The sequence below is a fragment of the Myiozetetes cayanensis genome, unplaced genomic scaffold (assembly GCF_022539395.1).
Source record: "Myiozetetes cayanensis isolate MyiCay16 unplaced genomic scaffold, myiCay2020 scf2-11, whole genome shotgun sequence".
Classification (NCBI taxonomy): domain Eukaryota; kingdom Metazoa; phylum Chordata; class Aves; order Passeriformes; family Tyrannidae; genus Myiozetetes; species Myiozetetes cayanensis.
The window spans coordinates 36591081-36618965 of NW_026087411.1; the positions used below are offsets into that span (position 1 = coordinate 36591081).

The 27885-nt window shown below is 37.3% G+C and overlaps 1 protein-coding gene across 6 annotated transcripts in view; it reads left to right on the top strand.

Annotated features, from left to right (window-relative positions):
- PLD5 (phospholipase D family member 5) overlaps window positions 1-27885 on the top strand; it is a 212859-nt gene that overhangs the window by 159328 nt on the left and 25646 nt on the right. For 4 of the 6 annotated variants that reach the window (XM_050315205.1, XM_050315206.1, XM_050315207.1 and 1 more), the window contains 5 exons: window positions 1699-1896; window positions 5186-5325; window positions 6338-6503; window positions 13208-13322; window positions 15275-26194. In XM_050315205.1, the coding sequence (XP_050171162.1) occupies window positions 1699-1896; window positions 5186-5325; window positions 6338-6503; window positions 13208-13322; window positions 15275-15510 (855 nt within the window). In that variant the 3' untranslated portion in view covers window positions 15511-26194. Of the gene's footprint in view, window positions 1-1698; window positions 1897-5185; window positions 5326-6337; window positions 6504-10042; window positions 10473-13207; window positions 13323-15274; window positions 26195-27885 lie in introns of those variants that run through there. The other 2 variants (XR_007628899.1, XM_050315208.1) reach the window with 2 other exon arrangements.

Sequence of the window (27885 nt, forward strand, 5' to 3'; positions counted from 1 at the left end):
TATTTGGGAATGAGATACCTCAGTGTTGTGTATTCTTATGTATGTGGTATTTCCAGGTTGGGGACCTGAAGAATGTGTCACCCATGAGTTTCTTTCTTGCTGAAGTATTGGTATTTGTTGTTTCCTCTCACCCACCACAGGAAGAGTCAAAGTTCAATTCTATCCTTCACTTTCCCTCTGCCCACTCTTGCAGAGCAGTTCTCATCCGCAGTCAGGGAGAATTGTGCAGGAACAAGCTCTGAGATAACGTCAGTGCAGGTTCAGAGTTCCCACAGGCTTTATGGAAAGATACGCTTCTGCCAGAAACTAGTCCATGTGACTGTGGAGATCTCATCTAAGGGAATAAAACCTGGGGGAATATTTTGGTGTCAAAGGGTGAGCATGCTGGAAAGCTCATACTCCCTTTTTCTTCATCATGCTAGGCAGACTTCACAGGCATGTACCAAGAGAGTTTGCTTGCAGAAAACCAGCATGGATCCTTTAACTATTTATCCTACCTCTTGTTTTCAACAGGTTTGTGCAGATTTTCTTCTTGCTTTGTATTAGGAGATGGCTAAACTAGCGTGAAATGCAGGTAATGAGGTCAATAGCATCTGGGCCAACAGCAGTGCTTTCCTGAGCTGTTCTAAAGCAAAGAAAGGGAGAGAGCGTGCATGTGGTCACACTTTGATTACAGAAGCCAGGCAATATGTTTGTAAATGAAATTCTGTCAAAAACTTAAGTACTAGGGATATAAAATTAAAGAAATCTCTGCCAAACCAAGATTTATGATAATATATGACCAGGAGAAATGCCTTTACTTAAAGGAAGAAGGGAGACTGTAGGAGAAGACTGTCTGTAGAAGGCTAAAAATGTAATTGTACTCTGATGTTTACATTTACTTGAACTATTTTTCCTCATAATTTTATGTGAGAATGTTGATGCTTACAGAGTACTTTTTATGAGAGATGAGTGTCATTATCTCCCTTTTAACACATGAAGAAACTGACGCCCAGAAATTTGGGGTACCCTAGGTGAGGTACTATATCATAGCCATGGGGGAGGCAGGAACCCAACCTTTTGGTGTCCTAACTGGCTATACTATTTACTGGATCATGCTGGATTTAAGAGCAAAGTAAACTTAGCTACTGATAGTATTAAACACCTGTTGTTTCATCCTTTTATTTGAAGCTGGAGCATCATTTCTTCTCCAGTAGCAAAATAAATTCATTTCCTTTACCTTTTGCAGAACTCACAGAAAAAAAATTGTTCCTGAAGTAAGAAGCTATCACTGATAGTGTGTGCTCCTACACAATCCAGAAGAAAGGCTGCCTTTCCTCTAAATAAAATATAAAAAGAGTAAATAAAAACCACTCTAGCCCAGAGTAAAACAGCAACAACACCTATAACATGGTGTCACTTCAAAATTGTATCCATCCATGAAGTGTGTCATATTCTGTTATGGCATACAGCTCAGTCATACCCTGAATGTACAAATCCTGTTACAGCTTTTGCCTCCTCTTGGCTTTGAAGATAGAGCTTGTGTGTTTGCCTTTAGAGGACTATTGGTAGGAACGTTCTTGCCGTTGACAGCAATGCTGATGAGCTCAAGGCCTTCTTCTGGAAGAGTACCCCTCAGGGACTTTTACATTCTTGCTGCACACTTCCACAAATCCATCAGCCAAAATATCACTAACGATGTAACTTTTAATTTCACAGATGAAGGAACTTGGCGTCATCGTATACAACTGCAGCTGCCTGGTCCTGGATTTACAGAGGATATTTGCCTTGTATAGCTCCTTAAGATACAAGAATAAAGTACCTCCAAGTTGGTCTAAGAGACTATATGGAGTGTACGATACTCAAAATAAACTGACACTGCAGCTGAACGAGACCAAATCAGAAGCTTTTGTGTCGGTAAGTTCTGAAATGAGTTGCAGAGAGGGAGGGAAGGGAAGAAACTTATTTAACCCACCAGATTTTTGGAAGACCTGGAAATTTGACAAATCAAAGTATTATTTTTTTAATTCTGATTTCTGTGACATTTTTCATACATGCAGTTTGCCAGGACTGAAGATGCTGCAGGGTTTCATCTGAGTGTTATTCTTTTTCCCTTTCTCTGTAATGTTCACCACTTTTCCACTTGTGTTCAAAAATGATAGGGAAGCCCTTCAAATTAGATTCTTTTATTTACACTAGTAGATAGAACATGAATTACTTAGGAGTACATGAACCATTAATCAGACATAGAAAATAATAGAGAATAAGCTTGATATCAGAGCCTGCATTTTTATCGATGTAATTTACAAGGATTCACCCTGTTCCATTGAAAGCATTTGTACTTCTGTACAATATCATCTACTTCAGCTTTATTTTTAAATGACATTTTAAAACTTCAAGCAGTGATCCCCATGGAAGCACTGTCTGTGCATGTACTTTTAGTGGAAAGAAATGGAGCAGTCCTCCATCTCAGCAGAGATGTAGCAAAAACTGGAAAAAAGTACGCACTGATATAGAGATGATGAAAGATGGAGTGTCTTTCATTTTGGAGGTAATTACATGAGTATAAACAACTGCTTCAAAATCATGAATTTAACGAAGTTGCTAAGAGTTACTTTCCATTCTTTACAAAACAAGGGGCAAAGCCCTCATTGCTTTATAGCCAGTTATGTCTAAAAGAACACAAGGCATGTAGCATACTATTAAGTTGTACAGCCACTAGCATGGGACATTAATGCAGATGAGTGATTAATAAAGGGTAGGGTTTACCTTCACCTGCTGGGAGCCTGGCAATTTTCCACTGTCCAGGATTTTTCATACTCCTACAATCAGTGGAGAGACAGAGAACTATTTTGGAGTGAAAACCTGGAAGTGCCTAAGACAGCCAGAATTAATAGCTGTTTGAAAATATGGACACTTTCATTGATTCTGGAGAACCTTAAGGACTAGCTTAAATGAGAGACTGACTTTTGGACAGTTAGCAAACGCGCTGTGAAATTAAACCCTACTCCTTTCTAAGCAATCTGCAAGAAATGGAGAAATCTTGCTGAAAATCAGTCCTGCAGAGGCATACAGAATGGAAAGCTGGTTAAGGCCAAGTTTAAGCAATCCAGGATCCTCGACAAAGACAGGTGGAGAAAGACTCTACAAAAACTGGTTTTTTGCAGTTTGCAGAGTGTTCACTTCCTCCCTGTTATTTATATTTTCCTTTTCCTATCCCATCTATTCCTGTGAGTAATAGAAGCTTCTTCTCTTAAAATTTCACTTCACAAAACAAAAGGAAGGACTCGCTGGTACTCAGAAGCTCAGATCATTGAAGTCCAACTCCAAGAGTGACCTGAATTTGTAACCACAGCCCACTTGGGCTGGTTCTTCCTTCTTGAAAACAGGCTACTATAGTTATACATTTAACTATTTTTAAATCACTTTACACTTTTTTCTTGAGTCAGAATTCATTCTTTGAAAATATATTTCACTTTCAGTGTTTGTGCTGTATAAAACAACCATGACACACAGTCATTAATTTTTTTTTGTTGTGGAATCATTGCTTAGTGTTGCTTAGCAACAAAATCATCTTCCAGCCTGGCTGATAAAGTGTAAGAGGTTTTGGTTGTTTCTTTTAGTGTTCAAGAATGGATCTGGAATATTGGTCTTGAAATCTTACTACAGTTAATTTTCTACAGTGTATTTTCTCTGTTGTAAGTGTTGTAAATCAGTTATTAAGAAACCACTGTAACAGGCAGTGTATTGAAATAAAGTAAGACTGATAAAAAACCCCTGGATCTGTCCCTAAAGGAAACATACCAGTCTGGGTGTCATCTGGGACCCAAGCTAGTAACAAAGGTGAGAAGGTGATACAGCACTAGGAAGGCAGCAATCTGCCAGCTGTTAAGAAAAAGACAAGTGGCACCTGCTCCAGCTGGACAAAGTGCCTTCAACAACCTCTCTCCCAGGAACGGTGTTGCCTGTGAACAACTTGACAGGTGGCTCCACTTTCCTCTACCTGCTTGTGCAGAAGAGTAGAAAATCCTGGGCCAGTCTGCCACAGATGGGCAATTTCTGCTGGCTTTACCTTGCTGCCTGACACCTTTGACAGCCCTCGATAAAAGGCAGAAAAGCTGAAATAGGGGCTTACCACTTACTGGCTCAGTACTGGGTAATTTATACCTGAAGCTAGGTTTTAAAGATAAGTTTCTTGCAAAACTGCAGCATCTCCCTGCAACAGTGCCTGAGTAAATGGTAACTTTGTGTGGAACGTGAAATAGAACTGACATAATAGACTTGATTCCTGCTCACAAGTGAAGCATCAGGCTCATGTGGCAAGAACATATGGACACAATAGTAACCAGTCCTGGGACTCTTTGGAACAAAATTCTCTGAAATGTGGTTATGCCCTGCTCCACTTGGCAAGTTTAGCAAAGGCTGTTTGATTTATTCTGGGTGGTGCGTGGGACAAACAGCAAAATTCTCAGGAGGTTAATAACAAACTTTTTCTTGCAAACTTTAGAATATTAAGGTAGAATAAGGTACTTAGAAAATTTTAAAATGTAGCCATTTTGGTTGGAAATGTAAGAGCATAAAAAAAATTTAAGAAAATGTATAAGGGAAAAGAAAGAAAAAGAAAGGGTAAGAGTAGAAAGCTATATAGACACCACCCATGGGTACAGTGATGAGACTTGATGGTTGGATTTGACTGGTCATGAAGTCCAGTGGGTTAATATTACACCCAAGCTCAGTGGGAAAGCCCAGATACCTCCCCAGATAACTCCCTGGGGCAGGGAGTTTTACACTGGATGATGTAATACTGTGGATCGTGGGACAGGACACTTTAGGAGTCTTTGATGATCCATGACACCTTCTAAGATGTTACAGCTTCCTCTTACATCAGCATAGTTGAGTCAGTTATGGCCTATTGGACAGGATGAATACCTTCAGGCTTATGGGAAAATGCCCCCGTAGTTCCCTGGAAGCAAGTTTTCACAGCTGAGCCACTTGTTTGGGGACACTGGCATTATGAAAAGCTCAACTAGAGCTTCTCTGATGACAGTTGATGTTTTGAAGTTGTGTCTTCAGCATTTTACCCACGGTTACATCTAATTGGTGAAGGTTTTGAGGGGCAAGTAAGCAAATACCTCTCCTTTGTAGCTTTGAGTATTCTAGCAGGGCAGCTGAAGTTCTCAGTTAATAATAACTTTTTCTTTCACAGAATTCACCTAAACTCTTCTGCCCAAAGGACAGAGTCCTGGATATTGAAGCTATATACAGTGTTATCGATGATGCCAAGCAGTTTGTATACATAGCTGTCATGGACTACTTGCCAATCGTCATTGACACTAATGCTAAACGGTGAGTGTCCATGTCCAGGACCAGCTGGTTATCATGATGCCAATAAGGTCTGCTGGAGAAAATGAACCCACGGGAGATTAGTTCCTACTGTGGACCAAATTTCTTGGGGCCCAATTCTGCTCTTATTGAAATCAGTGAGAGTTCTGCCATTGACTTAAATGGGAGCAGAATGGGGACCTAAGAAGACAGTTCCAGTTCTGGGTCCTGAGCTTTGGATCTGCCTGTTGAAGGAGATCAGAAATTGTGTAGTCTGACCACCTGGACTGGGACCCAGGAATACAACAATCTGTTTATACATGAATCCTATTTCTTACACTGTTACACTTCCTGTCTTGAGACCACAGCTACTGGCATTTTATGAGTATCATAGATATTCAACATGAGAGATTGTGTGTGTGTGTGTGTGTGTGTGTGTTAAGAGAGAAATAATGTATTCTGAGTTCTTGTATTCAGTGTGGGAGATGTCATTATTTAATTGATATACACACAAAAGTGAAAATTCCAAATTCCCAGTACAGAGAAGGGGAACAAAAGGCGGCACTCAGGAAGAGATCCGGTGATCCAGTTCCCTTGCACAACCCTCAGAAAATCCCTCTGTCCCCGTGTCTGGACTGGTCAGCAGCGCCCTCTGGTTGTGGCTCCTTGTGCTGCTGCTCCAGCCGCGGGCAGGGAGGGACACGGGAGCAACTCTCCCAAATAGCGGTGGACAAGGCACCTGTATTTTATGAAAGTGTCTTGGCACGTACACAGGTGGAAGGTGTACTCATCCATCCACCATCTCGCTGTCCCCACTGTGACGGTAACAGTTTTGGTACAGGGCTGAATGACAGAAAAAGGGGATGCTGGCAGATCTGTTTAGTGAGAATCCCTTTAAATAAGAACAGGGTTCCTTCAGTGGACAGAAAATGAAATTTACATGTAGATTTGTTTTCTCTATAATGTCTAGACTTAGCTGCATAAAAATCCAATTTTTAAAAAATTTCTCTGAATATATTGTATTCTTTCTCCACAGATACTGGCCATATTTAGATGGGAAGATAAGAGAAGCGTTAGTATTACGAAGTATTAAAGTACGACTTCTCATAAGTTTCTCAAGAGACACAGACCCCCTTACTTTTAACTTTGTTTCATCTCTGAAAGCTATTTGCACTGAAGTTCCAAGCTGTAGTTTGAAAGTTGTAAGTATAATCCATATTGCTTTGAAATATAAGATATTCCCCCTCCCCAAAAAAAAAGGAATCAAGAAAACTTAATAACTGAGAAGCCTTTTCTGTTAGTATCAAAGTCTTTGAGTTTAATTAAATAATATAGGAGATGTAATATAATGAACTCAATTTAATTTACCCCTAGTAGTAACAGAAATAGAAATTAAGATAGAAAAATAGATTGATGTCAAAAGGTAGTCTGTGTAATGGTTGTACTGTCAGATTTACTCTTATCAGACAGTATAAACATGACCTATGACTGTGGCTCACTCTGTTAGCTTTGCTGTGAAAGACCAGATGTAGTGTTTTACATGGGCTGTCCACCACACAGACAACCATTATGTGGCCACATTAGACATGCAGTACAGGAAAGTGAGAAATACCATACCTATTACATTTGTATTAGAGAGCAGAATATATGGTAAGCACTACTTTCAGTTTGCTACAGTTCATTTTTATGAAATTAGGGCACACTGGAAATCCACCATCTTGGATCAACTTCTTTTTTGGTTAATTTTTTTGTGTGTGGTTTTTTTTGGGGTTTTGGTGTTTTTTTCAGGTAACTCTCTCAAATAGTCTGAATTATTTGGATTTCTTAAACTGGTAATCCATTTAATCATTCTGGCTTTTCGCAATCAACAACTGTAAAAAACAAGTAATATATGTTATACACACTGTGGCATTTATGCATATCTAGAATTTTTCTTATAATGGATGTTGTTATTACAAATTTCCTAAGTAAACAAGCAGCATAAAATGTGATTTAAAGTCAAAAAACTCCTTACATGGCTGACATTGCCTAAGATACTTCAATTTTGAATTACTTCTAGCTTGTTTCATATTTATCACCAAAATTCTACTTATGGATTCAAAATCATTTTTTATTTAAGTGGTACCTAATGCTCAACATACTTATATCCATTTCCATCTATTTTCAGCAGATAAAATCTTTTGTACGGAATTTATCTTGTCAAGAACTACATGCTAAAAGGAAAAAAAAAATTACTTCTAGACATGTACTCTGGGTAGATAGTCTAGCTAGATTATCTGCAGTTAGAAAATACAAATAAAACTTCCAGTAAAAAAAATAAGACCACCCCAGGTATAGGTAGTTGTAAAGGTACAACACACTTCAGTTACCTCTGCTGGACGTCACATGTTCCCCACTCTGGCTAAGTCACTGCCTTAAATAAACCTTTGTAGGAGTAATAGGCCAAGGCTCTGAGTTTGCTGGTATCTATTTGATCTTGGCTGAAAACTGTGCCATAGGCTCCATCTCAATATTCTTTTAATTCAAAAAAACATGTCAGATGAGCAATGGTTTTTTTTAAAGCTGTGTTTCTTTCACCTTCATCTGTTATAGCCAGGATAAAAGGGAAACAAAACTTTGTGTGTGTATGGAGGATGAGGATTAGGCTAACGAAGCTAAACTTAAATCTTTTGAATTACTGGAAAATTCTGCTTTTCCCTTTTGGTTCTGCCTTGGCTGTGAGAAAACATAAAGTCAAACTAAACTCTGTACAGAAAATACTGTCATTCAGGCATGCAATGTATGTGTTTATATACAAGATCACTGAAATTTTAAGATAAACTTGTTACAAATTCTGATTGAAATTATGATTGAAATTATAATTGAAATTGCTAAGCTGCCCCAATACCTCTGTAGTGTTCTGACCAAAATGTGACACACACATGCACCACATGACCTCCTATCCCTCCCCCCAAAAGAACTGTACTATTCTTTTGGGAATAATATATCCAAGTCCTACAAAGCATAATCAGTAACTTCTTCATTTAGCTTTTGATGCCTGTGATATGCCTTGTTGTGACTGTTTTGTTTTTTTTTTTTTTTGATCTCTGTGGAACAACCAGTTTGGTTTTAAAGTTTCCTGTGAGTGCCAATGACTGGCTGCAGCTACAGGGTACACTGGTTTGCCAATGGCAGCAGGCTGAGGTACACGGTCATCTTAGAGAAGGCGATGCAGATTTAATTTCTGTTAGATGGGAATCTTTTCCTAATTTCCCCTGGTGTCTGACCAGGCCAGTGGAAGTTTTGGCATGGCCTAACTGCAAGTATGTAATTAGAAACAGGGCACTGCAACCCTATTACACTTAGCAGTGTCCTGATCAAAGCCAGCCACCATCCACTGTATGAATTTTCCAGTCTGCCATGGAGGTCAGGGATGACAGGGACTTCAAGGCATGGTTTCCTGGTTGTGAACACTGAGTTGTAACAATGTGCTCTATCTAGAAGCAGGGATATTTTTTTTTCTTTTCTTTTTGCCACAACACTTTGATAATACTGGACAACAATGTCAATGCAGTTAGAAAATGCTTAGTCCCTCATGCATTTCTCAGCATCTCAGAGTCCAATTCACATAAGCATTAATAGCTATGTTTGAGAACTAAATAAACACTATAAGCACACAAAAAGCCAAATGGCAAGGAATAAACTGCTCATCAAACTGCTGCTCAGTCAGGGAGCTCTGTCCTATGGACTGAACCAATGTGGTCATGAAATTAAAGCTTGAATCATAAAGGGTAAGCTCAAGGTGAAGAGCTCACCGTTGTACTTCTTGGGACCTTAATTCCTGTACTCCTTAAGTTTTGTGCACTTGACCCCATAAATGCATCTACTGTGCACAAATGCCTAGTCCAGCTCTCAAAGGAGCCGTAGAAAGGGGCCAGCTCTGTTGGATGCAATGCTGAACAGAGTGTGTTTTTGAAAGAGCTACAAAAAGCAGGACCTAGAACAAAATGTCTTTAGACAACTGGAAACCACAATGGAGTGGCATGGAACAGATGTGTATGTACAGCACAAGTTATCCTTGAGCCTCCACATGAATCTATTTTTGAGTTGTGCTGTGTATTCCTGCTCAGGTAAGAGGAAGGTAAAACTGAACCTTCCGCTAGTTTTCAGAATGACAGAAATGCTCTATGAGTAAACAGAGTGTTATGAATTAACTATGAAACCTTTGCTCCTTAGCGCTGATTTAATTTTAAAGCTCAGAACTCCTAAAATAAGAATGGGAAGATTAATGAAATGTTAGGAGTAGGTAGTGTATTATTAACACAGTACTTTTGCTGAAGGCATGTCAGAGAACATTACACTGTGCTGCTTAATGCCAGTGCTGGTTCACTTGCTCATCTAAGTGACATTTGTGTTTTCTGTTTGTGAGGGCAGATGAGTTTCCCTAATGGTGTCCATATTCCCAAGGAGTCAATGCCTTCTCTGCTATTGCTGGAGAACAAATTACATTTCCAAACCTTCTATCCTTTCCTGCCTGAAATCTTCTCTCTTACAAAGTTATTACACAAACAGCACACTAATGTACAAAATCTCAACTCAACCCATCAGCTCAATCTATCTCAATTTGACACCTCTAAGCTTATGTTATTATTTTTACATCAAGGAATGTAACTTTTTGCTAAGTCTCCTAATACTAGTGAGAAGACAGCTTGTTATGTTTTGTTTCCTAGCACTGAATACTTTGCCCTTTTGCCTGTTTTAGACTATTCCCTTTGATGTTAGGATTGGTCACACCATATCATCCACATCCCTGTGAAGAGGTGCTGCAAGTACCCTGATGGATACCCTTATGGCTGCTGGCTGTTTCCATTCCAATTCTGTTGTGCTGGAAAAAACATGACCATTTTCTTCTGGCTTTATCCAAAAATTTAAGACCCTTTCAGAAAGATTCAGACCCATTTCTGGCTTGCCAAATACATGCCTTCAGTGTGGGTGCATGTTTGTAGAGCGGTTACTCAGGCACACAGTTGCAGTCTGGACGTTGTCTAAGAATATAATATCTAGCAAACTCTCCTTTATGACTGCTAAGGTGGTTTGTTCTAATCTTTTAAGTGTGATGCTGTAACTATTATTGATTATTAAAATCTGTAATTAAAGGTATGATTTCTCCAGGCAGCTGAGTTAGCTGTGAATGTACAATATAAATCTAATTTAAAGAAAATATAATAGACTTTTACATAGAATATTCTTTTTTTTTAATGCCCTTTATAAAGCAATCACTCAAGTAATTTGCATTGCTGTGCTTGTTTTTGAATTCAAAACACTATCTTTGCAATTTTGCTAGCATTTGAACTCATTACAAAAATTAAGTGTGGAACATAACAATGCCATATACAGGTAAGTAAGCATGGAGTAGCATACAGATTTCAGAAACTTTAAGGTAACAACTTTGTGACAGCTATCAGTCACAAAACTGCATCCCATTGCTATCCAGTATTTCTGCACTGAAAAAATACTGAATTTATTTCTCATGCACTAAAAACATGCTTCAGTACTGTTAAACAAATTTCTTTGCTCTAGGTTTCCCTCAGCAAAGTCTCACACAACATCTGATTCCAGGAAAAAATAATTTGATAAATGAGTGGTACAGCAGTAGGAACACTTCAAGCTGGGTGCCTCCAGAGAGGGACCCAAACCAAGGGAATCCCTGGGCTTTGATATCCTTACAGTCTAATGCACCTGTTCACAGTCCTGGCACACACCTCTTGGCCCAATGGTGATTTTTGGTCTGGGGTCTTCCAATGCCTTATTGGATTCTTTCTCTGTGCCGAAGCAAGCAGGCTGTTAACTCTTCTTATCTTGTGGAACTGCAGCTTCTGCTGATGACTGCAGCCTCCTTATCTTCTAGTTTATACTTCTTGTGCACTAGCTTAGTTGGCTGAGCACAGGAAACTGAAAAGTCCTTGATTTAGAGTAGGCTCTGCTTAGCAATAGCTAAAACATCCATATTATCAGCATTATTCTCCTGCTAAATTCAAAACACAGCACTGTACCAGCTACTAGGAAAATTACTAAGAAAATCAACTCTATTCCAGCCAAAAGCATGTATCTAGGTGAAAGTTCAAAGCTTGTGAACCAAGGTTTCAGCAGATCTTAGCTAAGCTACTCATGCTAAACAAGTAAAGCTAAGCAAACAGCATACTGAATCAAACAATATTATAACTCTGACTTAGTTAAAACTTACTTATTAAGTGAAAAAACTAATATTTCTCAACAAGCCCTAATAAACTTCCATCATGGCAGGTAGGGGGGATGTGTGTCAGCCCATGCACAGGGACTCTCCTTAGCCCTGAAATCAGCAGGAGCCTGGATTGGTCTTGGTATTTTAGACAGAGTCCTTCTAAGCACTTTTGGTACAACCTCTGACAACATAAAATTTACCCCAATATATTTTCCAATGGGAAGGGAGATATTCTGATGGTGTCCACAGCACGACGTTAGATAAACAGCAGCCTCTGGGCTACTCTACCTTTTGTCTGCAATTAAATAATTTTGATTAGCTTTGGTAGTAATAATTGCAGATAAGTCTGGTCAGAACTTAAAACAGAATTCTCCAAGGAAAACCAAACTGTAATGACCTTGACTCATGATGAAATGTATTTTCTGAATGAGTATTTGTATGCAGTTCTGAAGCAACCAGTTGTATAAAACCTAAACCTGGTGTTGCTGTTAATTGGTAACAACACATTTTGCAATAGTCAAGCAGTTTACTGCAAACAAGCTTGAAACCCACCTACATTATCAGCCAGGTAAAGAATGCTTTCTAAAAATGAGCACCCGTGTGCTGTGCATACAGCCATACTTGGATTCATCGAACTGATGATGTTGTGTACCGCAGAGACCGCCACATGGCAATAGTGAGTTTGGCGTTGGACACTTGAGTTATCCAAATTAGTAGGACTATTCTGAAAGACATCTCCGTAACCTAAAAGGATTTGTTCAAGGTTTATATCAAACCCAGCACTGGTTTAAGAGATGAATTGTGGAAAATAGACCCCTAAGAACGATTAAGGAGTTCTGGGATGGATTCTTTTCTACCCCAAAGTGTGTGCACTGTATAGCCAGTACTTTTGCCAGTCATCTATTGTGAATTAGGTTTGTTTTAAGGATCTCACCATCACTTCAAAGTTTTCCAGTCAGGCAGTAAATATTTACCTTCATCATGTTGTTCTCTACTTCGGGTTTTAGAATCTATGTTTAGCTATTAGTTTTCTTGCTGAAATAAACATTACTTATATTAGTACTGATCAGAAGAGGAGTGCATATAGCTCCAAAATGAAAAATAAATAAACAAACAAACAAATAAATAAATAAATCTTGCTCAGACTTCACCCTCCAGGGTAAAACAAATGTATTTTCCTCTTGTGGCTGCTACATTTGATCTCTTCATGTCAAATTTAATCCTGAGAAGATTCTAAGTTTCTGAACAGTTTCCTGTTGGAAACTATGCAATGTGTGATGTAGAGGTATTAGCTGTTGCTGTACCTACCAATCCAGATCCTGAAGCAGACTTCAAACTTCAATGTCCTTTGACAAATGAGGAAGCAAGCTAAAGAAAAGTTCCTGGCTCCATGCAGAACACAAAGATGGGTGTTTTTTGTTCATTTCACAGCCTTTACTACCTGGCACTGTATTTCTTTTGGCATGCAGTAGCCACATACTTTGTATAGTTCAGAATGCCAAGGCAAGAGTATCATAACCTGTGAGAATTTACTAAGAAATACAGTGTGCAGCACTTGGCTAGAAAAACTCAAGCTGTTCTGTTGCACTAACTTATTTTCAATAAAGATTAGAGAACAAGCCATATTTTTTCTGTCTCTTATAGAGCAATGCTCATTAACCTGTGCTCCATTCTATTTTATGGCAGAAATTCTTTGACCTTGAGGAAGAGAGTGCATGCTTTCTTAAAGAACAGAAGAACACTTCCCTTCCCAAATTAAATCGAAACAAATATATGGTGACCGATGGAGCTGCATATATTGGTACGTAACCACAACTCAAGAAATTCTAGTTAGTATCCAAAAGCCTGAAAAAACACCCCTTTGTAGATGAGCAATCCACAGATGAATGTTTGTTAATAGTTCTTTTCTTTGGGAACCTGGATGAAGACTGAGCTTTGGGCCTCTTCCCATTTAAAAACTTTTCTTCCCCTATGAATCAGTTTCTCAAAACACACATTCTGCTTTCAAGATTTTAAAACACACCAAAAACACAAATATAGCACCATTTATGACGCAGAAACAACTTGGATTATTAGCATATTCTCTTGTTTCTGCAATCCAGTGAAGATGGACTGTTCTCCAATTCCCATGTTTTGGGATATGGTCAGTCCAAATATTGTACAGATACCTTTCATCCTCATCTTCTGAAGTCTAACATTAGGTACACGTGTAACTGGTATTTTGGGTTAAAGGTGTATTTAAGTACAGTTGCTGTATGGCAACTAGCAAATGTTCGTTACCAGTCAAATGCTCACTAAAAGCAGGTTGAAAACTACCCTTTAAAAAATCTGAGTTGTACATAAGCTTACAGTATCAGAAAGCCATTACTGAATTAAAAAGCAACTCATAACATTTTAAAAAGCCAGGAGAGAAAACATGCATTCTGATATGCTGCAGCTTGATGCTTTAGGGATCAATCTTACTGACTTACTGCAAAGCGCTCACAGCCCATGATGGCAGAGGCAGTGGGGAAGGGCAAAGGCTGCAACTCGGAAGCACGGCCCATGCCCACACCAACAAGTTGTGTAGAGATACAACTAAAATCTACTCTGAAAAGCCCACCTTGAAAGCTCTAAACACACACACCTACCTTAACCTATCCAAATCTTAATTTTGACTGCAAATACTGAAGCACATTCCTCTCATCTCCCAAAGGTTTTATGAGCCCCCCCCCAAACATTATTTTTCCACTCCATTTTAAATCCCTTCAGACAGACAGATCAAATCGCAGAACCTTGGAACTCGTCTACACAGCATGGATTCTTAGCCAAGTTAGGTTTTTTTTCTTTCCCGTTGTCCTTGCATTCTTAGCTGCAGATAAATAAATAAAAAAAAAGGAATTATCAAAGATTTGTGAAAGTAGTACAAATACATACTAAGGACTTGATATATCTTTTACTTGAAATCACAGGAAAAAACGTCCCTTAGGATGAGGCTTCAATTTACCATCCTTGACAACTTTATAATTCTTAGCATTTTCTGCTGAAGTAGCTGAAATGATGCTCAAGGGTATAAATTTCTCAGATAGCTTCATGTTTTAGGTACTGTTTTAAAATATGATCTCTAGTTAACAGCATTGTTTCTCCAAAATACTGCATGTGTTTTGCATATATAATTTAAAATACTTACAGTTCTAGTGAGATGAAAAGAAGTAATCGCAACAGTTAGTTTTCCATTAGTCCAGTTATGCTCTTTGCCTTGCTATCACCAGGATTTGAAGTACTCATTTGTTGCCTTAGATTTCAACACACATGGTAATAACTGGCATAAAAAAATAACACCTATTTTTCTTTCTTGAAATAGTATCTATCAGTGGGTAACCTGTAAAAGATCTATTGGTTTGGAACTTTAAATTGCTTATACAGCAAAAAAAATTTCATTCTTGGCACTGAAAAGGCCAATGAGGAAAGTAAATGGAGTAATAATACAATATATGCAAAAAGAAGATCAAAATAGTTTTGAATAAATAGAAGAACCTGTTTTCACTTATGAAGGCTTAGAGCTGTTAAACTTCCAGAAACGACCTTCACTAAACAAGGTATTGTAACGGAGTTTTTCTTTGGTGTTAATATAAAAAGCTCATTTCTGTCTCTGTACTGGGGGAACTGATAGTGTTTCATGCTGGATTGCCTTTAGGGAGATTGGGGTTTTTTTGTTTAGTTCTTTGCTTTTAATGTTAGAAACTCATTGTATATTCCTGCCTTTACTTATAGGTAATTTTGATTGGGTAGGAAATGCTTTTACGCAGAATGCTGGAGCTGGCCTTGTTATCAACCAAGCAGACACGGGGAACAGCACAAGCATCATTAAGCAACTCAAGGCTGTTTTTGAAAGGGACTGGTATTCACATTATGCCAAAAGTTTACAACCAACAAAAATCCCAAACTGCTTTAATCACAAACTTAATAAAGGAACTTCAAACAAGACTGCCATGAGCAATGCGAATTAGAAAGACTATTTTACTGTTTAGTATGGCAATGAAGAATTACATTGGGGTGTAGCCTTCTTTCATATTTACAGACAAAAGACTTAAAAAGCAAAAAAAAAGTTTGGTTGGGGGGGTGTTTTTAGGAAAAAGCACACTTATATTAAAACTGTCTAAACTATATTCTCTATATTGAATTATTTAAGATGTTCAAATTTGTTACTTCTGACACTGAATGTCATTTCCACTTCCGTGTTAATTTTAATGTTCTGCATTTGAATTTAAGAGCATGTATCAATGATTCTGTTTAAGGACTTTCCCTAGTTGCCAGATGAGGCTAGAACAAACCTGGAGGCAAAATGAAGATTCAAGATATGAAATGGCATTCTAAGATCAGTTATTATTGACATACAAATAGATGGTAGGTTTACTGTATTAGAAAATATAAAGGAATAAGCAAATTTTCACCCATATAAATCATTCCCTTTAAATAACTACCTAGTCATACAAATACTTCCTAGTTTCAAGCATTTAGTTTGAGTATCACTACTCCATGTCTTCTAACTAGCCTTAAAATACATTAGAGTTAGGACTGGTAATTCATTCATCTCCTAACAGAATGAGAAGGTTTTGAGGGATTGGGGTTGGCCTCATTGAATTTGTTATATTCCCTAAAGCCTCTCAGATAAATGGATTTTTTATTAAAATAATGTGGATTCCTTTCAGCATAATAGTTATTTCCAATTACATGCATTTCATCTAACAATGAAAATCTCTGGATTAATAGCAAAGACCTAGGATTGTTTTTCTTTTATTTTTTTTTTGTAATCTCAAGAAAATTTCTTCCCTAAATTAAATATTTATCAAATGTGAGTCAGCAGTTGCATGATGACTCATTATCAAACCAATGCACATCTAAAAATCAAATACTGCTTTTTTTAGAAAGGTCAAGGCTTATGCAAAATCATGCAATAATTGTTGTTAAATGATCATATAGAAAATTTTTTTGATTTTTACACCTGGAAGTGTTTTGTTTTCTAACTTTTAAAAAAATAAAACTTGTGAAATGGCTTTTTTTGTTAAAATATCATCCATATAGGTAAATACATCTTTATGGACAGAAAAGTGATGCCTTCATTTGGGCCACAGTTTCAATTGATGTCAATAGTGTGCCTCTACAATCACAACTCACTTGCACCAAGAAGTAACTGAGAAGTTCTGTAAAAGTGTGACTTTGCTCTTTAAAGAAATATACATAAATGCTTGACAACAGATTCTTCTCCACTTCATCACAGTTTCAGCATAAAAATGTTTCATTACTATCCCTCTGCTTCCAATGAAAAAATACAGCTATGAAAGAAAAACTGCATTCTGCATTTTGTTAAATATTCACAGAACCTTTTCCAAAATGGCAACTTCTCTGTCTCACCTACTGAAAGCACACTTTGAAAGCAGTGGGCAAAAAAAAGAGAAGGAAAACCAATCATGTTCCAATGTATTATTTTAATCTTAAGAAGACATCAAAAATCTACCTTGATTTTTAAAATATAGGTGTTACTTACAAGGTAATAAATTCAAATTTATTTTATAGTGAGCACAGCTTAGGAAATTCTAATCAGGCAACATAAGCAAATTCAAGTTGTCAGCTGGAGACACCCCACAAAACTAATTATGACCTCAAAAGGCACACTTTTGACAAAGAATGTTTGTTTCTTTTGCAATCGCAAAGATTTACATCATCTTACTGAAAATAATGGTAAAAGAAAAAATTTTTAAAGTTGTCAACTTTTACAGAAAATATTTTGCACAGCTCTAATACACAATAACATTTTCTGGTATTCAGATAAACACGTGCCATGTGTTAGTCTCACACACCTAGAAAAGTGTACATTCTGGCATTCTTATAAGAAACAAATATTAAAAATGAAAAAGTTTTCCTGAGTTGCTATGAGGAAAGATCTTTGTTAAGAGAAATTTCTGAATTTTCTTCCTTCTGTATATAACTTAAGAGTATGCATAGCAAGTGTGGGAGAGAGATCCTCAGCACTTAACTTACTTGTTCTGGGGTTTTTTATTTGTTTAAGGAGTTAATATTAGTCCAGATTAATTTATGGTGAAAATTTCAGCCAAGTCATACCACCAATAAATTTAGTCTTATGAGTCAAAGATTAAAAAAAACTAACCAAAACAATTGAAAAGCCCAAAGCCCACCACATTTTTAAAATCCAGTTGAGATAGTTGTACAGTTTCTGAGATGCCCATGGATGGGTGATTTTAAAGCTTCAGATAAACTTCATAAACCATTCTTTCATAAAACAGAAAATAATGCCAGCAAACAAAAAACCCCACTGTCTGGATTTGTTAATTGTAGCACTTAATGGCAATAATATACAGGAATGAATCAATGTTGGCTTTTTTCCCTATTGCATTATGAATACTGGAAATGTGTTAAGTTTTTAAAATGACATCTTGTATAAATAATGGAGGATCTTGGTGGAACAGAAATTTGTCAGGTGATACAGCTAAGCTATATGTTTACAAAGCAGGATTTAGTAATGAAATCAGACTGTGGAGTTACCCCTGATTGATTTAGTATACCAAATGAATGGTTCAGATACAGTAGTTTTACTGCTTCGGTCCTAGGGAAATACAATCATGAATACTAACAAGATCCATTAATTTATAAATGCGTTCTTATTGGCTTGATAAACAAATTATTGGTGCTTCAATGATCCCCCTGAAAGAGATGATACATAAACGTGGTAGTATGTTTTGGTTTTAGTAATGGAAAAGTTTGGGTGGTTTTGAACAACTTTTAATGTGAAATACCCATTAGCCATTCTACAAACAGACTGTCAGACTCAAATTTCATTTGGTATAAAATATGGATTAATACTTTAGTAACTGTTTAGAATGGCATCAGCTCTAAAGCTGTACAGAAAGTTCTGTTCTATTACATTAGCCAAAAGACAAAGTGCATCCTTGGACTTCAGCAAATATGAAATTTAAAATATCAGATTCTTTTTTGAAACTGTTTAAGGGGATTATAGCCAATTATTTGGTTTGTGTCAGTGCTGTTACTGCTTAACTAGATTTGCCACAACAGCCTCGATTCTGGCTTTAGATCCTTCTACCACTGTAATAAATCTGGAGCAAATCCATTACAGTGATTTCACACTAGTTTAGCAGGGATCAGAATCTAAACTAGTTTCCTCTTGCTTCAGCTCTCCTGAGTATCACCATTGCACAGGCTATTTCCAAACGTGATGGAGATTTGCATTCAGTGGTTTCTCACAGATCTCACAGGCATAATCCAAAAGATGCACTTTCTCTAGTCCCCTTCTAACTGGCATTGGTAACTCTGTCGTATTAAAGGCATTTCCTAAACAGAACGGTTTTATTCTTAAAGAATATAGACTGTAATTGTTGTTTGCTGCAAACATTTACTAGTGCCTTATTCATACAAGCTTTTGTTTAACTGTTCCTCACATGAAGTCCTGCTAAAGATCTTGTGTCCAGTACTGAGGCATACAGCGAACTTCTAAAATAAGAAGACTACATATTGTGATGTTTACAGTTTAATACCTAAAACTAGTCACAAAAACACAAAAACTGACTGCGAGATGTTCCTCCAAACCACAAGCACATCTAAACCAGAGCATTTTTATGCAATCCCAGTTCTAGAACTGAATTTCACAAATTACTCCTGGCTTCATTATCAACTAATCTAAAACACAATTGAATTATTCTGCCCTGATAAGGTATAAAACTAAAATCTGAATTCCCCCAACATCTGGCTGGTACTAAAACCATAACCACAGAAATTCCTGTAAGCGCAGGTTGAAGTACAAATACCACATAGTGGCTACTTTACAGATCTTACATGTTAAGTCTTAAGTTGCTTTGCACCAGCCACCACGTTTTTCTGCCTGAAGCATGAATTAGTACCCACAACTACTCTCACCTTCTCTTCAAAGACCAGAAGGGCATAGATTATGTGCTACAACATAATGGCTGTAACTATGCCCTAACAGGAAAAGATTTAAGTTTTACACCATGAAGGGCCAGGTGTTCCTCCCAGCAAATTCAAGCTCTGCTTGTAGTTCAGGAGAGAACATGAGAAACAAGTAGCCTCAGAATACTACTTTTAAGACCTATTCGCTATAATACAAGATACCTAAATTCTACTACTTTGTTGAGATTTGCATACATAAAAATTGAACAACTAAGCTCTGTGTTACATGCCATTTAACCCATTCTCCATCTATGGAGAAATCCAGACAAAGAAATTATAGGGTTCTTTTTGTAACTTTGGTGTGTACTTAGTGAAAATAGCATAGGCTTTCTTATCAAGATGGTAAAGACATCAGCTGGCTATTCCAGTTCTTCAAACTGAAGTCCTAAATATCCCTATCTTGCATTATCGTTATTCCAATGCAATCTATGTAAAAAAACTCAAAATGAATCCTTAGTATGTTTAAAATTCACGATAATTCCTGAGTTCAAGGCACCAGTAAACATACTCCACTTTTAACACTGCAGGGTATAGTAGCTCAACTGATTCTGTAGGATGATTGCTTTTCTTAGCCGTAGTTTTTCACTTTAATTACTGCTGGATATTATTTATGAATTTCTCAGTATTGAATCAGGTTGCTCTTGCATCATCACTTTGCACAAATGCCTTAGAAGCTTGCCAAACTAGCATGTAAAAGAGACCTCGTTCAAAATAGTTTAGACAAGAAAAAAAGAACTCATGTGCTTTACGCTCTGTGGATGCTGAAGTCAATAGATAAACTCCTGTCTTATAATAAAGTGGAGTTTTCTATTGCACCTCCTGTTTAGATTAGTCCTGCAAGGGCTTCAAAGAAAAAGTGTGTGAGAATTGTGTGTTTATGTTGTGATCACGAATTTACAGAGATATGAATGAAGAATCCAACTGTACTGAATGGTTCAACACAGTAACTTAAATTGGGCTTTCATGAAAACACATTTATATTCCATGTCCATATGATACAACTGCATTAATATATTAAAGTTAGGTTATTCCTAAAATTCAAAAAACATGTAGGATAAAAATGAAGCTACTGCAGCCTATTTCTGAATTAAAATCAGATTTTAAGAGTGTAATTGAACTCTGACTGCAAATTATTCTGCTATTGTAATGGAGTCAGCTCTCTTATATTCACAACAAATTCTACACTGCAATTTTACAGGAAGACTCAATAATTCTTTTAAATCCTGTAAAATGAACACGATAATTTTCCCTTTAAGAACATAAAATATAATAAAATGGCTGACAACCGCAGCATTCCAGAGGATTATTTTGTGTTCTTTTATGTTGCATGGCCACAAATGTGAACAATACAAATTACATGTATTGCAACAATGTTGTGTGAACACATGGTGGACATTGCATCTCACACAGTGATATCCATCTCTCCTGCAGCAGCATAAAATGTAGTAAGGATAGAGAGGAAGGGGCAAAAAGAGCTAGAGGCAAACTAACTTGGATCAGCCTGAATTGATGGACTAAAAGCTCTGGGCTGCATTCTTATTTTGTTCTTTTCCCTGCAAAATCCTGTATTTCTTATGCATTCGCCTTGCTGGTCTTTATATGAATGAACTCCCATGATTGTTTTCAGACTGAGGAAAGAACCATGAATAAAAACCCATCAATTTCTATGTAGCAAGTACTAAGTACTAAAGCAGTATTTGAGATGGGGCTCTTCCTTGTGTATTACAAATTTCTAGTGTAACATAAGCAAGGATTTACAACACAGCACATGCCTGCAAATTGCACATCACATGCAGCCTTTGCATGTGTTCTCTCAATGTACAAATATAGTCGTCAGACAGACACCATTCTGAACTACTAATAAAACCGTGAAAACGAAGCACCAGTATCAGGCAATCAGACTTTACAAATTAATCACACTCAAACGAGGAAAGGAATTCCCCCCAGAAGTGATAATTATTTAACCTGGAATTATTTTCAAATGTAACTTTGAGGGACTTAATGGGGAATTTAATGTGGAAGGAATCCTTCTGTTAAAGATTAAAGGCATGCACCAATATACGTAGCGTTGTTTAAGCAAGACAGCATATAAAACATACAGTGAGAAGCTCTTCAAATGGAAGTGTGTGGACTAACATTTTATCAACTGACTTGTATTTGAAAACTATTGAAAACTATTGAAAACTAGTATTTTCAAGTGGATGTGCTCAATATTCAATTACTTCAAAACATTCTCTTAAATTACTACACAAGCATTCCTTATTTGTATTACCTCAAATGACAAATTCAGTATTCAGCGTTTTTCCTGAAACTTGACAGAAAAGCAGGATGCTTCTGGAAGTGACAGCTGTATCTTTCTAAAGATCAGAGGGCTGTTCTCCTCATCTAACTTGTCCTCTTACTGTCTCCTACTTCTTCAGCAACTCAGTCCTGGTTTATACTTGTCACTGCCTGAGGAACAAAGAAAATGAAATATTTTTAGCTACCTGCTGTTTCTGAAAACTGCTGGCTGCTCAACATGCTTTGCCCTATGAGACATCCCCCATCTAATGAGATAACGAAAAGTATAAATGGAGGTCAGACACATAGTTCCAGGTGCTTCACATAATTTTTTTACCTGGAAAGACACATATGCAAAGTCTGGGAGAAGAGATGGGGTGTGGGGAGAATGCTTGGCAATCTTTAAAAGAGGAAGAGGTTCTTCTGCTGATATAAATACCTCTTCTGGTCAACTCATTTTAGAGCAAACCATTCTTTACCACACAACCAGATTTGCAATGACTAAAATGTGTGGCTGACTTTAGCATGAAAAGGTAAGAGGTCAAAAGCCTCTTGTCTTTATGAATTGAACTGATGTCTTTAATATGTAAGAGAGGTGGAAGAAGCAGGTGAAAAAGGAAAATACATTGTCTCCTCTTTTGAAGGAATAGGCCAGGTTTCTACTAGAAATAGAGCTGATAAGGTTTCTTAAAAAAAAAAAAAAACACAAAGACCTTATGCATCCATATTCTAATAATTCTCACAAAATGGTGCATACCTGTGGGAACTTTTGACTCAGCTTAGTACCAACTTCTTTTGTGGCAAACTATCAGACTTCTCAGGAGAGCTCCTTTTCCTCCTTCTCACTATACTCAAGACAGCTGTGACATCTGCTTTTAACAATCTCCAGATTCTTCAAAGAAAATTTTAAAATAAAATATAAGAATCTTCCCTGTGGAAAGAAAAAATGAATAGCAGGTTCACTGAGGACCTTCTTCACCAAAGAACCTAGTACAAATATTAAATTACATAAGAAATCAGAATGAAAACCACAAGGCATTCTCATCTTTGTCAGCATTTAAAAAAAAATGAAAATTTGAAAAAGAATAAGAGGCTAATGCAGTACCTCAGATGAATAAAACTGAAATTTATAAACCAAAATACTGTTACTTTTGTGGACAGTCCCCACATTTAAACTGCAGCTCTCAATATGACAGAGATGCAGTGAAGAATCAGTGAACCACTAGCTTTGATATGCTGTAGCAAGGTTTCAGCATTCAAAGTCTTATGTCCATCTGTCTTTATACAGCTTAAAAGTTAGGCAAAAAAAAAAAAAAGGGGGGATTCTGTGTATATTTATGCAGCCCTTACTGCTAAATAATTATTAAAAAATAGACACTTCTCACCGCATTTGTGTCTTCAGGTGTCACCACAGAGATCTTAGTGAACAAGTCTGGAGAAAGGCAGAAAAGCAACATCTGTGGCGGCAAGTAAGCCAACTAAAATAAACTGTAAGCCTGTTTTTCAAGTGTTAGTTCATACAATAAAAGATGCCCCCATATCCAGCTCAGATTCCGAATGTCTTTGTATCAGATTCCAAATGTCCTTGTATCAGATTCCAAATGCAGAGTTGAGGCTCCTCACACACATTCATACAGACATATCCTCAAAGAGAAAATGAGTATCTATGCCAGGAGAGCCTGGAACATCTCTAGCACAATGACTTGTTCCACTACTGTCCTATTCTTAAGACTGACAGGAAATCGTACAGCTTTATGGAAAGGGCGACATACCCTTTACCAGAGAATAGGAATATTCACACACAATCACTCAGAATAACGAGTAACAAAAGTGAACTCCTGGCTGCAGCACAGAAATACATCAACATCACCATGCCTGATAGCACACACTTTTTCATTCTCACACTGCATGTGTGCCAAAGCTCACTTTTTTGAAAAACAAAGGGCAATGTTTCTCTCTGAATTAAACATTCCAGAGAGGATTATACCTTTCTTTAAAAAAAAAAAAAAAAAAGAGAGAACAGCAACCACTGCCCCACTTTGCTCTTCCTTTTCCATGCTCCACTTTTCCATTAACAAACAGATGTTTCTGCCATTTCTTCCTCATCTGTCTTTTTCCTTTTCAAGCTATTTCCTACATGCTGTTTCTGAATGCCTTGCTGCTCTGTACGCAGGGATAAATCCCTGCAACCTGGATTGTTGGTGCTGTAACATCCTACAAGGTTACTTCCACTAGCTTTACCTGAAGTGCTCAGAAGAAGGAAGTGCATGCACACAATGTTGAAAGACACACAGATTACCGTGTATGAAGACAAGGGAAGTCAGGGCAAAAGCAGAATGCAGGCACTACTGGAAAAACACCTGGATGGGGAAAGGGTTTGAAGTCATACTCATCAATCTGATTTCACCTTGGCACATCCAAAACCCGTATCAGGAGCTCAATTTTGCAAACCTTGCACAACTAACAGAAGCCTTGCCTCCAGGTATTTCGTTTGCTGTTGTCCTGGAGTCACATGCCAGGTTAACCTGCCAAGCTAGGCAATAACAAGCAGGTCAAAACCACAGACAACTTCAAGCCGCATAACCTCAACTTTATCCTCCAGGTGGCATTCGGCCACACAGGGGGTCTAATCTGGGTACTGTCATCTTGTGATTGTTAAAATGGTCCAAGCTCACCATTGTATATAACGCCACCACCTTCAAAAGAGCAAATGAAGAAAGAAGATCTCTCTGCAAACAAATTTTAAATCTCTGACTGTGACTTTGGCACTGCATTGTATTTCCCTACACAATCTAAAAGTAGCAGGAGTTCCTTGTAAAGTTTGCAGAGCAAAAAGGGTATGTACTATATAAGTTTACTACTATACCTCCTCTGATGGAATAAATATCAAATAGAAAAACATCTGTCTAAACTTATTTTGAAAACTGCATGGCCAGCTTATGCAGTAGCTAGATATGTGGCAAGGTTACAGTGTTACTCTCTAAGGAGAATACAATTAATATGCTTATATATTTGGTTCAATTCAAGCACTGTGTAGTCTCCAAGTTCTGCTATGAGAAGTATGGATAACTTCTCATTATCCTTCCTATTCCAAAACACAGTATTTATCACAGATATGTACAATACAGCAGCATAGCTTAGGCCTGTTATATAGGTCAGTATCTGCAATGCACACAAGAACATAGTTTGCCACTGCAAAGGAGAGTGGCTGCAAAATCTATTTTGGATAATCCAATTTATATTTGAGGAAATCAATGCGTGGTCATTTCTAGAACTGTGAATATAAGGCAATTGCTGCATGCTTGTATATTTGATAAGTTTTATTATACTATATCCTTATATGAATGCCTATGCAGTGTAAATGCTTTAATATAAGATACTGAATGGTTTTTTTACACATTATTTTCTAAACGTTGCTACTTTACTGCATGTTTATTCATTTTTTTGTGTTGGTACAAAGTGCAAGCAGGAAGACACATGATTTTAATAATTTATACAGCAGCTATTCAAATCCATTATAAAAACACGTTCTTATGTAAAGACTTTTAATTTGGCAAGAAATGCGCTTCCTTTAGACAATGGGCTTGGTTCACAGCAATACCTGTGTAATTAATGTTTATTTATTAAAAAAAAAAAAACCAACCAAAAAAATGAGTCTGTAAATGGGGCTATTGACCCTGCTGCAAACCACTATGTCAATATGTTTTGATACCTTTGAAAACATAAATCACCTACATTTACTAGGAAAACAGATGACCTGTCCTGATTCAAGCTGAAAAACAGTGCTGTAATTGAGAAGACCATTCTTGAAAAAGAATTGTGTTTGGTGCTGTAGGATGACAATGTAGCAACCCTTTTTTTATTTAAACAATACTTTCTCATGACCATAATACAAAGAGTTCATGTTACTTGACTGTGAACTGGGCCCACTATTTACAGTGTTATTATACATAACCAAAGTTCAGTGTAATTAAAAAAATTGATCGAATTCATTCTTTTGGAAGAAACAAAAAAGAGGCTGACTGATTTTGCTGGGGTTTTGGAGAGCTGGCTTGGTACAGAGCGTTGTTTCTGTACCAATGCATTTTAAATGTAAGGAAATCACTGGCTGAAAGACTGATGGCTAAGACAGAACTGTCAGTAGTAACATCTGATAATGCTGGAAACTAAGCTAGCAATGATACAACACTAAATCAAGGTAGTAATGCATTAGTTTAAAGCTATGTAAATATTTATTTTAATGCTGCAGCATCATAGCTGTCATTTTTCACTGCTTTGATATCCAAGGATTCTTAATACTACACAAATGTATTTTATCTGCTTAATTTTTTAGTTTCAGCACTTTCATTCAAAGCAAATAACTCCCATTTCTTTGTACTGCACTGAAATAAAGACTCTTGTTTCAGTACATAATGCTTTTCCTGTTCTGGTCTTTCTCTGTCAGCGTTTGTTTCTATGAGCACCGAATTAGATACCAGCCCCTAGTGTCTAGCTCCTGGTACTATGGTCACTATGACTTCTGCAATATGATCCTCTTTTCTAGTAGATTGATTCAAATCAAGATTCTAGGTGGAATCTGGGAAAGCAGGCACTACCCTGGATTTCTCATTTCTCAGGAGACCACCATGGCCATTGTGATTTTCTGCTGCAGGGACTGCTGTCACATTCTGTTCAGACTACAGGAGTCCTAAACAAATCCCCTCTGATTTCCATCTAAAAAGCTTCTAACCAGGTCTACTGCTAAGTAATTTTCTCTGTGAAGAGAGATTCATGTTCCCTGAGTTTGAAAATGAGAACACTCTGCAGCAGATAACATTTAAACAGAAAAAGTAAAGACTGGCAGGAGATGAGAGAAAGCTGAATCTCCTGAGATAAGCACTGGTCTTAGTAGCATGTGCTTTTCTAAGAGCTGTTTCATATGTTGTACCAGAAAGGTAGCTTTTGACTGCACAGGACACAACGAGGTAAACAATAGCTGCTGCACTTTGACCCACACTGTTTCACATACAACACCTGAACAGATTTCAGGTGCAACTGGAGTGATGAGTTCAGAACAAGGAGAAAGAATCAATTCCCATAAAGAGAAGATTTACCTTAATTCCAAAATGACTTATGTCCCCGTTTTATTCTAACAGTATCAGAGCACCTCACTTTCACATTTCTCATGCTTTTTGCAAGACAATTATTGTACCTATTACTTTAGTTCCCATTTTTGCAGAAAATTAAGTATACACTTCACAAAAATCTGCACCTAGGAACTCAATATTCTTTTCATATATGTGGCTTCATAACAATCACATGATCACATGAAGTAGGAAACAAAATCTTAATCCTGTTTACAGACAATGAGCAACTTTAATTGCTTACTGTGCACTGTATCACACAAGTTAGTTTGCAAAGCACACAAAATTTAAATTCAGCTGCTGACATCTATTTCCATATTAGATTTCCTTTCCATTATGCATTCTCTCTAGAGAGATATGCATGGAAATGTTTAGACGCGTTCCACGAGAAGACAAAAATATTTCAATCCCAGTAGCTGAAAAGAAACCAGCTGCAGTGTCACAGCTACAGTCCAGGCCACTGTCACTGGACTGATGCACTGAAAACGAGAGGATTTATCCTGTTTCTTGCCTTTGATTGAATCCAATGGGGTTTGTGCTCCATTGGAATGAGATGATGATGGTGACATAGATGAGTCCCCTCCATTCAGAATCATATGCACTAATATATAATGAACAACTGCTTTTTATTAGACTACCTACTCCTACACAGGCCACATTTCAAATAAAACATATGATACTTACTTACAAAACTATAATATTTTTTAATAGGATAGATGCATCCTTTTCAGAATTGATCCCACCTCTAAAGAAGCACTGATGCCAAAGATGTTGACATCTCCAACTCAGAGTTTTGCAGTTCCCTACAAAAAGAGAGCCTTTTCCTAATCTCTGATTTGTTTTTGAGTACCAATATTCATTTCTCACTGACTGCCACATGTATTCAAGCCATACACTGCATTGAAAGAACCCAGCAAGTGACAGCATATGTAACCTAGTAAGAGCAACAGCAAATCAGCTGTGGTATGCTCTTAGACTTTG